General features: G+C 32.0%; 1 protein-coding gene and 1 non-coding gene across 2 annotated transcripts in view; one reads left to right on the top strand and one right to left on the bottom strand.

The window, feature by feature from the left end:
• The first annotated feature begins 979 nt into the window (after window positions 1-979).
• The window catches only part of LOC139853946 (uncharacterized), a 41,928-nt gene continuing 28,193 nt past the window's right edge, over window positions 980-14,714 (top strand). The window contains exons 1-3 of the mRNA XM_071843284.1: window positions 980-1,162; window positions 1,252-1,321; window positions 1,367-1,689. Of these exons, the coding sequence (XP_071699385.1) occupies window positions 980-1,162; window positions 1,252-1,321; window positions 1,367-1,689 (576 nt within the window). The remainder of the gene's footprint in view (window positions 1,163-1,251; window positions 1,322-1,366; window positions 1,690-14,714) is intronic.
• LOC139886958 (small nucleolar RNA R71) lies at window positions 11,983-12,089 on the bottom strand. The gene has a single exon (XR_011772814.1). It is a non-coding gene; the product is annotated as a small nucleolar RNA R71 (small nucleolar RNA).

Consider the following 14,714-nt stretch of genomic DNA (forward strand, 5'->3'; position numbering starts at 1 on the left):
AATATAACTATATTATTATATATTATAATTATTATAATTATATAGGGGTATGATCAATGGAGAAGTAACCAATTGGGGGGAAACAAATTTTTTTTTTTCGTTTTTTTTCAGGCATCAAGATCACAAGAAAATATAAACATTTAAAAAAGACACTTCATGATGAATGTTATTATTTAGGTCGAAAAACGATCGACAAAAATAGCATTCAAGATAATATTGATCGTGAATAATGTTAATCTTTGAACGTTTTTTTATTCATGTTTTGTGAAGTACTTTTTGTCAAAATTTAGCCCGATTAAGAGTTTAGGGTTTAGTCCCCAATTGGTTACTTCCACATTGATCCTACCACTATATATATATATATATATATATATATATATATATATATATATATATATATATATATATATATATATATATATATATATATATATATATATATATATATAATACTGTATAACATTAGCATTAGCAAGGTTGCAAAATTTGTTATTCGTGGATTAATCGGTCGAGACTTTGAAAAGAGTAATTGATAATTTAGAGATTAATCAGGGATTAATCAGATTTTACTATATGTTTTTATAAAATATTAAATTTTAAAAATTATATGTATAAATATAGAAAAATACCATAAATATAAGCATAAGCATAAACTTTATAATTGGGATTGATCATTATGTTCAAAACCCCAAAAGTTTTAGTTTAAATTCATGTTAAAATGTTGACCAATAATTATTTTCAAGAAATAATTGGTGCAAAGAAAGGCAGTACACCTTACAAAACCGTAGTACTAACAAAAGTGCATAATTTTATCTCTCTCTCTCTCCTAGGGCGATTTACGCGGGAAAAACGGTTATGGATTTTTCTGGCTAAATTGAACTTCTCAGGCAAGATTCCGATCAATCAATCACAGTTTTAGAATCTCTACAACCTCAATCGAACATTCGTCATGTAGTCTGGTAGATCGCGGGCGTTTAGGATGGCTGATAATCGTAGGGCTTCGACACGAAAAGTCAAAATACCTGATAAGCTAAAAGATACAGTTCATGACTTAAATAAAAAGAAAGCTACTCATGGATCTGGTGTTAGGACTGTGGTAGGAAATAATCTAAAGGAGAAAGAGGTATTTGTAGCTAATAAGGCTGATGAAGTGATCGAGAAGGTTTTTTCCCCAATTTCTGTAAGTACGAATAATTCTGAATCTAGTGTTCGCACTAATACTTAAATGATGTTGATACGAATACTGTAAAGAATAATTCTCCTATTGAGGAACATGTTAAGGAGAACAATGTTTCTTATGCTGCTGCTGTTGGTAACAACAGTAAGTGTGTTGATTGAAATTTGAATTTTATCCCTACTACTGTAGATACTGATGGGAATGAATATGTTATATTTGAGGAAGACTTGGTTATGGAAGGTAGTCAGAAGTGGAACCTTACTGTTTGTAGCTTCTTTGTGGGTTGTAATATGACCTATGGGGTAATGAGTTATAATCTGAGAAGAATGTGGAGTAAACTAGGGTTGAAAGATACTATTATGGATAATAGTCAAATCTGTTACTTCAAATTTGACTCTGAAGAAGGAATGAATAAGGTCATTGATCAAAGCCCATGGATGGTGAATGGAAAGCCTTTAATTGTTCAAAAATGGAGTCCTGATGTTAAAGTTGAGAAGGTTGATCCCTGCAAAGTACTTCTACTTAACAAAAATGCTTACAATTACATCCTCATTCATCAACAATTCTACTCGTATGCACTCGTATTTGTACTCGTACAATACACAACTTCTAAATGTATTTACTATTGGTATATATACTCTAATGATCAGCTCTTAGCGGCCCATGTGAGTCACCTAACCATGTGGGAACCATCATTTAACATCTAGCATGAAATATCTCACAAAATTACAAACTAATGGAGACTATAATGCCATCCTACTTTCACATGAAGTTAGACACACACAAACACTTTCATTTTGCAACTTACATGCATCAAACTACTCTCTCTCAAGTGTTCTTCCTTTGTTTTAAGTGTTCTTCATCATCTTCAACAAAATCTAGCTCAATCTCGTTCATAAATCCATACATAAACCAAGTTATAAAACAACTACTCAAGAACACACCAACAACACTTCCAAGTTTGCTAACTTACTTCCAATCTTGCAAATTCACTTTGAGTGATCATCCAACCTTAAGAAATCTTTCTTATTTACAGTAATATATCTTTCTAATATAAGGTAATACTCATATTCAAACTTTGATTCAATTTCTATAACTTTAACAATCTTATTTCGAGTGGAAATCTTACTTGAACTTGTTTTCGTGTCATGATTTTGCTTCAAGAACTTTTAAACCATCCAAGGATCCTTTGAAGCTAGATCTATTTTTCTCATTTCCAGTAGGTTTATTCACAAAATCTGAGGTAGTAATGATGTTCATAACATCATTCGATTCATATATATAAAACTACCTTATTCGAAGGTTTAAACTTGTAATCACTAGAACATAGTTTAGTTAATTCTAAACTTGTTCGCAAACAAAAGTTAATCCTTCTAACTTGAATTTTAAAATCAAGTAGACACATGTTCTATATCTATATGATATTCTAAATTAATGATTTAAAAACTGAAAACACGAAAAACACCGTAAAACCGGATATACGCCGTCGTAGTAACACCGCGGGCTGTTTTGGGTTAGTTAATTAAAAACTATGATAAACTTTGATTTAAAATTTGTTCTTCTGGAAAAATGATTTTTCTTATGAACATGAAACTATATCCAAAAATCATGGTTAAACTCAAAATAGAAGTATGTTTTCCAAAATGGTCATCTAGACGTCTTTCTTTCGACTGAAATGACTACCTTCACAAAAATAACTTGTAACCTGTATTTCCGACTATAAACTTATACTTTTTATGTTTAGATTCATAAACTTAAGTTCAATATAAAACCATAGCAACTTGAATCACTCAAAACGGATTTAAAACGAAGAAGTTGTGGGTAAAACAAGATTGGATAATTTTTCTTGTTATAGCTACGTGAAAATTGGTAACAAATCTATATTAATCATATCCTAGCTAACTCATATTGTATTATACATGTATTATAATATATTATGTAATCTTGGGATACCATAGACACGAATACAATATTTTGACGTATCATATCGACCCATCTATATATATATATATATATATATATATATATATATATATATATATATATATATATATATATATATATATATATATATATATATATATATTCGGAACAACCATAGACACTCTATATGCAGTAATGTTGGAGTTAGCTATACAGGATTGAGGTTGATTCCAAAATATTAAATATACTTTGAGTTGTGATCTGGCCTGAGGCTTGTATACACAAGGTCGTGGATTGATTCGAGATAATATATATTGCTTTATTTCTGTACATCTAACTGTGGACAACTAGTTGTAGGTTACTAACGAGGACAACTGACTTAATAAACTTAAAACATTAAAATGTATTAAAAATATTGTAAATATATTTTGAACATACTTTGATATATATGTACATATTTATTATAGGTTCGTGAATCGACCAGTGGCCAAGTCTTACTTCCCGACGAAATAAAAATATGTGAAAGTGAGTTATAGTCCCACTTTTAAAATCTAATATTTTGGGATGAGAATACATGCAGTTTTATAAATGTTTTACAAAATAGACACAAGTAAATGAAACTACATTCTATGGCTGGATTATTAAACCGAATATGCCCCTTTTTAGTATGGTAATCTAAGAATTAGGGAACAGACACCCTAATTAACGCGAATCCTAAAGATAGATCTATTGGGCCCAACGAGCCCCATCCAAAGTACCGGATGCTTTAGTACTTCGAATTCATCATGTCCGAAGGGAGTCCCGGAATGATAGGGGATATTCTATATGCATCTTGTTAAGGTCGGTTACCAAGTGTTCACCATATGAATGATTTTTATCTCTATGTATGGGATGTATATTGAAATATGAAACCTTGTGGTCTATTATTACGATTTGATAAATATATAGGTTAAACCTATAACTCACCAACATTTTTGTTGAAGTTTAAAGCATGTTTATTCTCAGGTGATTATTAAGAACTTCCGCTGTTGCATGCTATTATATGGACAAGATTTGGTATCAGCATGCTTGTATAATATTGTTTAAAACTTCATTCGAGATTTATTTTGTTGTAACATATTAATATTTGTAAACCAATATGTATTGGTAGTGTGTAAGTGTGATATTTGTTAGATTATCATTTCTGGATAATCTAAGTGGTGTCTTTTTAACCTTGTCGATAAAATAAAGGTTATGGTTTGTTTTAAAAATGAATGCAGTCTTTGAAAAACGTCTCACATAGAGGTCAAAACCTCGCAACGAAATCAATTAATGTGGAACGTTTATAATCAATATGAACGGGACATTTCAGTTGGTATCCGAGCGTTGGTCTTAGAGAACCAGAAATTTGCATTAGTGTGTCTTATCGAGTTTGTTAGGATACATTAGTGAGTCTGGACTTCGACCGTGTTTTCTTTAAAATCGATTGCTTAACACTTTTGTTGAAAACTATATATTATTAACATGTAATTATTATGTGATATATTAACCTCTTAATATGTTTGATATTGTGTGATAGATGTCTACCACTAGTAAAAATAACATCGACTCACCTAATGATAATGAAGAGTCGAATATACTTTGGGAAGATTCACAAATTCTCGAAGAGGAACCGAAAGAGGAGGAACCGGAAGAAGAGGAACCAGAAGAGGAGGAACCGGATGAAGAAGAAGAGGTTCCGGAGGAAGAAATATTGATACCTACGGTAAATCGATTAAATAAAAGAAAATCCTCAACCAACGGACCAAAGTTAAAAATGGACAATGGTGTTTCTGCTGAGGAAGCAAATTATTGGGAAGATTACCAATTTTCCGATGAATCGGATCCCGAAGAGGATTATGATGATGTTATAGAAATTACCTTGACCCAATTTAATAAAGCAAAAGAAAATAATAAGGGAAAAGGTATAAAAATAGAGAAACCTGTTTCCAACCCCGATGAACTTTATATGTATCGAAAAAATCCGTATTTCCTAAATTGTAACAATAACCCGGGAACCTCTAAACCACCAGGTTTTTCTAAACCATTGTGGAAAACGACGGCTCGTATTAGAGGAACACCATATATCCCTAAGAAATTAGGAAAACGAACCAGGTCCGAAGAAGAAGAAACCAGTGATTCAGATTAGAGGGTTGTAATTATGTTGTGTATTATATGTATTATAGTGTGCTTGTACTTTTATGTTCTATGTAAAAATTGCTTGTATTGTTTTTTGATTATCTTTTACGAATCTAATCCTTGTCTATTTTACAGTATAAAAACACAAAATGGACGTTAAGGATAGACAACCAAAAATTTTAGAAGACCTACCAGGAGATATGATTGATGAAATCTTGTCTAGAGTCGGGCAGAATTCATCAGCACAATTAGTTACGGCAAAATTAGTTTGTCAAACGTTTGAAAGACATTCCAAGCATGCCTTAGTATATAAAAGGCTTTCCTTTGAAAGATGGGGTATATCACATTGGGGAGACTTTAAGTTACGCCAAGTTTTCTTTAAGGCATTTAGTGCGGGAAACCCAGATGCAATTTTACGCTACGGGTTACGAACCTATTTTGACTCAACATATCCCAACATAGGACTCCATTCTTTAGAAAGTGCTTCTAACATGCAACATAAAGAAGCATGTTATACTTACGGGTTAGTGATGTTCGCTTCTTACCAAAGTGAGAAAAAGAATATCGGATTACAACTTTTAAATAAAACATTCCCACAAGTGACGGATTCAGTAGTTGGGGTGAGAAACAAGGTTTTTAGATTATTACGGGGCTGTTGGGCATTACGAAACCCTCGTCCTTTTGACGACATTACAACATGCTGCCTAGCCAATGGTCATAACGGTTACTTTCCACAAGACCAAGGATGGGAAGTCGTTTTAGTAAAACCAGAATGCATAACCTGTTTCTGGACTTATGAATTACGTGTCTTTATTGCCTTTGCTGAACAACTTGCGTATTAATTAGAATTACCTTTATAACTGTCGTGTAGCAAGTTATTATGTACTATATTTCATCCTATTTGTATAATAGTGGTATTGTATGTTTGTAAAATATTGTATAAAAGTTTGAACGCGAAATATTATTGTAATAAGTTTTTCATATAGAATCGTAGTAGTTGAATTGTATAATAGCTACTAAGTATGAACTTAACGGGTAGGTACTACCCGAATTAAAACTATAAAATGCTAATATGAAGAAAAAGCTTTTATAAACAAGTTCATATTATGCTACGAAATACTATTGACTACTCTTAAATTCTATGTGATTTACTCAATTCTTTTGGGCTATTTTTGAAGAAAATTGCACCGGCGACTCGTCAGAATTTGAACATGAGCGAGGAAGACTTCCGTGTTTTCCTTGCAGCAAACATAGCCGCAGTACTGGCTGCGATGTAAAATAACAATAACTCTGAATCTAGCAGTGGAACTAATTCCACAAGAAATCGTGTAGGATGCTCCTACAATGAATTCTCTGCCTGCAAACCTTTGGAATTTGATGAAACCGAAAGACCAATTGAAATGTCTCGTTCATATTGATTATAAACATTCCATATTAATTGATTTCGTTGCGAGGTTTTGACCTCTATATGAGACGTTTTTCAAAGACTGCATTCGTTTTTAAAACAAACCATAACTTTTATTTTATCGACAAGGTTTAAAGGACACCACCTAGATTATCAGAAATGATAATCTAAAAATATCACACTTACACACTACCAATACATATTGGTTTGCAATATTAATATGTTACAACAAAGTAAATTTCGAATGCAGTTTTAAACAATATTATACAAGCATGCTGACTCCAAATCTTGTCCATATATTAGCATGCAACAGCGGAAGCTCTTAATAATCACCTGAGAATAAACATGTTTTAAACGTCAACAAAAATGTTGGTGAGTTATAGGTTTAACCTATATATTTATCAAATCGTAATAATAGACCACAAGATTTCATATTTCAATACACATCCCATACATAGAGATAAAAATCATTCATATGGTGAACACCTGGTAACCGACATTAACAAGATGCATATAAGAATATCCCCTATCATTCCGGGACATCCATCGGACATGATAAAACAACATCTAAGTACTAAAGCATCCGCTACAACGGATGGGGTTTGTTGAGCCCAATAGATCTATCTTTAGGATTCGCGTCAATTAGTAGACTGGTTTACTAATTCTTAGGTTACCAAGTAAAAAGGGGCATATTCAGCTTCGATCGTTCAACCATAGAAAGTAGTTTCATGTACTTGTGTCTATTTTGTAAATCATTTATAAAACTGCATGTATTCTCATCTCAAAATATTAGATTTTAAAAGTGGGACTATAACTCACTTTCACAGATTTTTACTTCGTCGGGAAGTAAAACTTGGCCACTGGTCGATTCACGAACCTATAACAAATATGTACATATATATCAAAGTATGTTCAAAATATATTTACAATATTTTTAATACGTTTTAATATTTTAAGTTTATTAAGTCAGCTGTCCTCGTTAGTAACCTACAACTAGTTGTTCATAGTTAGATGTACAGAAATAAATTGATATATATTATCTTGACCCAATCCACGACCCAGTGTATACACGTCTCAGGCTAGATCACAACTCAAAGTATATATATTTTTGAAATCAACCTCAACCCTGTATAGTTAACTCCAACATTACTGCATATAGAGTGTCTATGGTTGTTCCAAATAATATATATAGATGGGTCGATATGATATGTCAAAACATTTGCATACGTGATAATGCTAAAAACGAACATATATTTCATAGCATTATTCCTCAAGAAAGACAAGCTTTTAGTTGCAATTGTCCTATTTACAAGTGATAATCGTTTAAATAATAAAAGGTGAAGACAAAAGACAGATTCGACGAATTGAAGACGCAAACGACCAAAAAGCTCAAAAGTACAAAATACAATCAAAGAGGTTCCAATTATTGATAAGAAATGTCTCGAAATTACAAGAGTACAAGATTCAAAACGCAAAGTACAAGATATTAAATTGTACGCAAGGACGTTCAAAAATCCGAAACCGGGACCAGAGTCAACTCTCAACGCTCGACGCAACGGACTAAAAATTACAAGTCAACTATGCACATAAATATAATATAATATTTAAATAATTACTAAAATTATTTATATATTATATTTATTTATATAATCCGTCGACAAGCTTGGAGCCAAGGCTTGGTGGGCTGTAAAAACGAACTCCGCGACTCGCGGAGTTTGAAGGCAAAAAATGTCGCGAGTTGCGGAGACACCCTGGATGAAAATCCCTATAAAAGGCAACGCAGTTTGATCATTTAATATATCCTTTAATCTCTCTCTCAATATATACGTAATATATATATTTATATTTTAATTTTAATTTTAATTTCTAAAAATAAGGGTATGTTACCGAATGTTGTAAGGGTGTAAGACGAAATTCTGTCCGTGTAACGCTACGCTATTTTTAATCATTGTAAGTTATGTTCAACCTTTTTAATTTAATGTCTCGCAGCTAAGTTATTATTATGCTTATTTAAAACGAAGTAATCATGAAGTTTGGGCTAACTACTAAAATTGGGTAATTGGGCTTTGTACCATAATTGGGGTTTGGACAAAAGAACTACACTTGTGGAAATTAGACTATGGGCTATTAATGGGCTTTATATTTGTTTAACTAAATGATAATTTGTTAACTTTAATATAAAGATTTACAATTAGACGTCCCTATAAATAACCATATACACTCGATCGGACACGATGGGCGGGGTATTTATATGTACGAATAATCGTTCATTTAACCGGACACGGGAATGGATTAATAGTCTATGGAATTATTAAGACAGGGGTGAAATTATGTACAAGGACACTTGGCATAATTGATAACAAAGTATTAAAACCTTGTTACAGTTTAAGTCCCCAATTAGTTGGAATATTTAACTTCGGGTATAAGGATAATTTGACGAGGACACTCGCACTTTATATTTATGACTGATGGACTGTTATGGACAAAAACCAGACGGACATATTAAATAATCCAGGACAAAGGACAATTAACCCATGGGCATAAAACTAAAATCAACACGTCAAACATCATGATTACGGAAGTTTAAATAAGCATAATTCTTTTATTTCATATTTAATTTCCTTTATTTTATATTTAATTGCACTTCTAATTATCACACTTTTAATTATTGTTATTGTATTTAATTGCACTTTTAATTATCGTACTTTTTAATTATCGCAATTTTATTTTATCGCAATTTTATTTATCGCAATTTCATTATCATTATTTATTTTACGCTTTAAATTAAGTTGTATTTATTTTTACATTAGGTTTTAACTGCAACTAAAGTTTTTTAAAATCGACAAACCGGTCATTAAACGGTAAAAACCCCCTTTAAAATAATAATATTACTTTTATATATATTTGTATTTTTATAAATTAAAACTAATATAGCGTTAAGCTTTGTTTAAAGATTTTTCCCTGTGGAACGAACCGGACTTACTAAAAACTACACCACTGTACGATTAGGTACACTGCCTATAAGTGTTGTAGCAAGGTTTAAGTATATCCATTCTATAAATAAATAAATATCTTGTGTAAAATTGTATCGCATTTAATAGTATTTCCTAGTAAAATATAAGCTATTTCATATACACCTCGCATAACACCAAGTATTTTTGGCGCCGCTTCCGGGGAACTTAAAATCTAGCTTAAAAGCCGGAAGTGCAACACTAATATATATAAAAAAAAAAGATTTTCATTTTTAGTTTACTTTTATAAAAATACGTTTTTGTAAAAATACGTTTTAAATATTCGAAAACATAGAAAAGAAAACAAAAATATAAATATTTTTAAGAGTTTGTTAAATATTTAAGTTGTATAAAGTTTCTTTATTTCTATTTTATAAAAATATAAGTCTTATTTAAATATTTTGTTTTTATTAAAAACATAAAAAAAACTGAAAAAAATATATATATTATTACGTTGAACCTGTCAAACGAAACAACCTGATCTGAAATTTGAAATCCCGTGACTTGCGGAGATTTTTGCCAGGTGGAACCGCAACTCGCGGAGTTCTCTCTGACACGGGTACACAGAAACCCTAACAGCATCATTACGTAATTATTATTATTATTATTATTAATTAAAAACCCTAATTAGGTTTTAATTAATTATTTATTTTAGTTTTTATTATTATTTTGTTTAATTAGTTTAATTAAATTATAAAATTAATAGTTTTATAAAATAAATACTATTTTTATAAAAATTGTACTTTTTACAACTTTTAGTATATTTTTATATTTTGTCCCTTTTTATTTGTTTTAGCATAATATTTATATTTTTCGCTCGTATTTAGTTTTAAACTTAGTTTTTGCCATAGTTATTTTTATTTCTAGATTTTTAGGCTTTGCCGTAAAATCCCTTAAGTGCTTTTTCTTTAGACTAAGATTTAGGTGCTTTAGAATTTTGCGATGTCTTTTTAAGTTTTAGTTTCTTTTTAAGTTATTGCCATTTGGGATATAGTTTTACTTTTAAGCTTTAATATTTTTAGACGCAACTTTTAATTTTTAGTTTTTAGTTCCTTTTTAAGTTTCAACGCGCTACTTTCTTATTTTTATTTTTCGACGCCTTTTACCTATGTATCAATTATCACTCCAATTAGTAATCTCAATTTGCGATTATAATTTTAAGTTAGTGATAGTAATAAGGTTGGGTTAGTCGAGTGTTTTTAAGTTCTATAAGTCATTTTTTTTTTATTTCTTATTTTTTTGACGCCTTTTATTTTTCGATCTTTTCTTTTTCGACCTTTTTCGCTCTTTTTCTTTCTTATTTCTCGCTATTCTAGTTTTAGGACATAGATTTTTATTCTACTTCTTATCTAAATTTCTTAAAATTACGAAAATTTATTTTAAGTGGTTAAATTGATAGACATCATAATTTTCTGGTTCGTAGTAATAGTTGGATTTGTACATGGACCGGGTTAATGGAGCCAAACAGTACTCAATTATATTGAGACCAAACGAATCCTGCCCCTCTGCTGCATCTTTTGGCTATTCGAAACGTGGGCAAAATCAGAAAAGTCTATTAATTGGATAACTTATATAATTTTTCTTTCCTTTTAAAAACTAATAGGATATTCAGTGAATGCACCGAGCAAAACGTTCACCACCTTTTGTACGTTCACCACCTGTAACTAGATCAAGACATCTAGCAAATATTACTGCCGTTGATTTTTCTTAAGAATCGTCATCCAGTTGACCAAGTACTCCAATTCAAATTTTCGATAATCCAACCCGACCTCACAATTGAGAATTCGGAGAATATTCAGGGACAATTCATAGATCCTGAACCATTAATTTTTCCTCCGGAACCACCAATCATTCAAACAGAGATTGCTGAGGAATGAACCATTAAATCAGAATCCTCTAGTGATTCAGATTCAACAAATTCAATTATGGAAAATCCGGAACCTTTAAGCATGGAAGACCGAATGAGAGCTAAACGCACTGGCCAAGGTCATGAAATTACTCATCCAGACATTAATGCGCCAGATTATGAAATCAAAGGACAAATTCTACATATGGTGACTAATCAATGCCAATTTAGTGGTGCGCCGAAGGAAGATCCAAATGAACATCTTCGTACCTTTAATAGGATCTGCACACTATTTAAAATAAGAGAAGTTTAAGATGAACAGATATATCTCATGTTATTTCCCTGGACTATAAAGGGAGAAGCCAAAGATTGGTTGGAATCGTTACCTGAAGGGGCGATTGATACATGGGATGTTTTAGGTGAAAATTTTCTTAAACAATTCTTTCCGGCATCTAAAGCCGTAAGACTTCAAGGAGAAATTGTTACGTTCACACAGAAACCGAATGAAACTCTATATGAGGCGTGGAAAAGATTTATAATGTTATTAAGAGGATGTCCGCAACATGGTTTAGACACCTGTCAAATAGTACAAATATTCTACCAAGGATGCGACATCACTACAAGAAAAGACATAGACATAGCAGCTGGTGGTTCTATTATGAAGAAAACCGAAACTGATGCTTATAAAATTATTGATAACACTGCTTCCAACTCACATGAGTGGCACCAATAAAAAGATATCGTTAGATCATCTAAAGCAGCTAGAGCCGATTCTAGCCATGACTTAGATTCAATTTCCGCAAAAATAGATGCTGTAGAGAGACGAATGGAAAAGATGACTAAGGATATACACTCAATACGAATTAGTTGTGAGCAGTGTGGAGGACCACATTTGACAAAAGATTGTCTCAGTATTGAACTAACAATGGAACAAAGAGAGAATATTTCATACATAAACCAAAGGCCTGAAAATAATTATCAGAATAATTATCAACCGCCAAGACCAATTTACAATCAAAACCAGAACTATAACCGAAATATTCCATACAACAACCAACAAGGTCCTAGTAATCAACAAGTATCCAATAATACTTACAACCAGCAAAGACTTAATTTTCAAAACAAACCACCACAAACCGATGATAAAAAGCCAAATTTAGAAGATATGGTGACGAAGCTAGTTGAAACTCAAACGCAGTTTTTCACATCTCAAAAACAAACTAATGAACAAAATGCTCAAGCATTTAGAAATCAACAAGCTTCTATTCAAAACTTGGAACAAGAAGTAAGTAACCTAGCAAGGTTAATAGGTGAAAGAAAACCGGGAAGTTTACCTAGTGATACAAATGCTAACCCCCGGAATGAAACAGCTAAAGCCATTACTACAAGAAGTGATACAACACTTAAACCACCTGAAATACCTGTAACTTCTGATGAAGCTATTCCTACTCCACAAGAACCACAACCTGAACAAGATAAGGAAACAGAACCGGTAGTTGAAAAGGTTAATGAAGATAACACAGTTAAGGATAAACCTTATGCTAAACCATACCAACCACCACTTCCTTACTCGAGTAAAATGAAAAAGAGAAACTTGAAGCCGAGCAATCCAAATTCTTGGATATGTTTAAACAGATAAATGTAAACCTTCCTTTCATTGATGTAATTTCAGGAATGCCTAGATATGCTAAATTCTTGAAAGATCTAATCTCAAATAGAAAGAAAATGGAAGAACTCTCGGCTGTTACTATGAATGCTAATTGTTCAGCAGTGCTGTTGAATAAGATACCAGAAAAACTATCTGATCCAGGAAGTTTCACAATTCCATGTTTTCTGAGTAGTCTTAGTTCAATAGAAGCATTAGCAGACTTAGGTGCTAGTATAAATCTAATGCCGTATTCACTATACACTAAACTAGACCTTGGAGAATTGAAACCAACAAGAATAAGTATACAACTAGCCGATAGATCAATAAAATATCCTAGACGGATAATGGAGAACATGCTAGTTAAAGTTGGTACTTTAGTATTTCCATTAGATTTTGTTGTTCTGGACATGGAAGAAGATTCTAAAGTTCCTCTCATATTAGGAAGACCATTCTTAAACACGGCTAAAGCAATGATAGATGTGTTTGGTAAAAAACTGACCCTAAGTATAGAGGACGAGAGTGTTACCTTTTCAGTTGATAGAGCAATGCAACAACCGCAATCTGCAGATGATACATGCTATTATATTCAAACTATAGATTTACATGCAGAATTATTAGAAGAATTTCCAGAATTACAAGGAACATGAGAATGTTCTTTAGGAGAAGGAACTGAACCAATTGATGAAGCTGAAATGTTAGCTACACTAATAGCAAATGGATATGAACCAACAACAGAAGAAATTCAAATGCTAAAAGAAGAAGACAGATATCGATATAAATCATCGATAGAAGAACCTCCGACATTAGAGTTAAAGCCACTTCCAAACCATTTGGAATACGTTTATTTACATGGTGAATCTGAATTACCTGTAATAATATCGTCTTCTCTTACTGAAAATGAGAAATCACAACTCATTTCTGTGTTGAAAGCTCATAAACCAGCCATTGCATGGAAGATTCATGATATTAAAGGAATAAGTCCTTCGTATTGCACACAAAAAATCCTTATGGAAGAAGGTCATAAAACGTATGTGCAACGCCAATGAAGACTAAATCCTAATATGCAAGATGTAGTTAAAAAAGAAATTATTAAACTGCTTGATGCAGGTTTAATTTATCCAATTTCTGATGGTCCATGGGTAAGCCCAGTTCAATGCGTGCCTAAGAAGGGTGGCATGACTGTTATTACAAATGAGAAATATGAGCTTATTCCTACTAGGACTGTAACAGTATGGCGTGTATGTATTGATTATAGAAAATTAAATGATGCTACCAGAAAAGATCATTTTCCCTTACCGTTCATTTATCAAATGTTGGAAATATTAGCCGGAAATAGTTACTATTGTTTTCTTGATGGTTTTTCCGGATATTTTCAAATTCCAATAGCACCCGGAGATCAAGAGAAAACCACATTCACGTGCCCTTATGGTACTTTTGCTTACAAACGCATGCCATTTGGACTTTGCAACGCCCCTACAACCTTTCAAAGGTGCATGATGGCGATTTTTCACGACATGATAGAAGAATGCATGGAAGTTTTCATGGAT

This window comes from Rutidosis leptorrhynchoides, chromosome 1, assembly GCF_046630445.1.
Source record: "Rutidosis leptorrhynchoides isolate AG116_Rl617_1_P2 chromosome 1, CSIRO_AGI_Rlap_v1, whole genome shotgun sequence".
Taxonomy (NCBI): domain Eukaryota; kingdom Viridiplantae; phylum Streptophyta; class Magnoliopsida; order Asterales; family Asteraceae; genus Rutidosis; species Rutidosis leptorrhynchoides.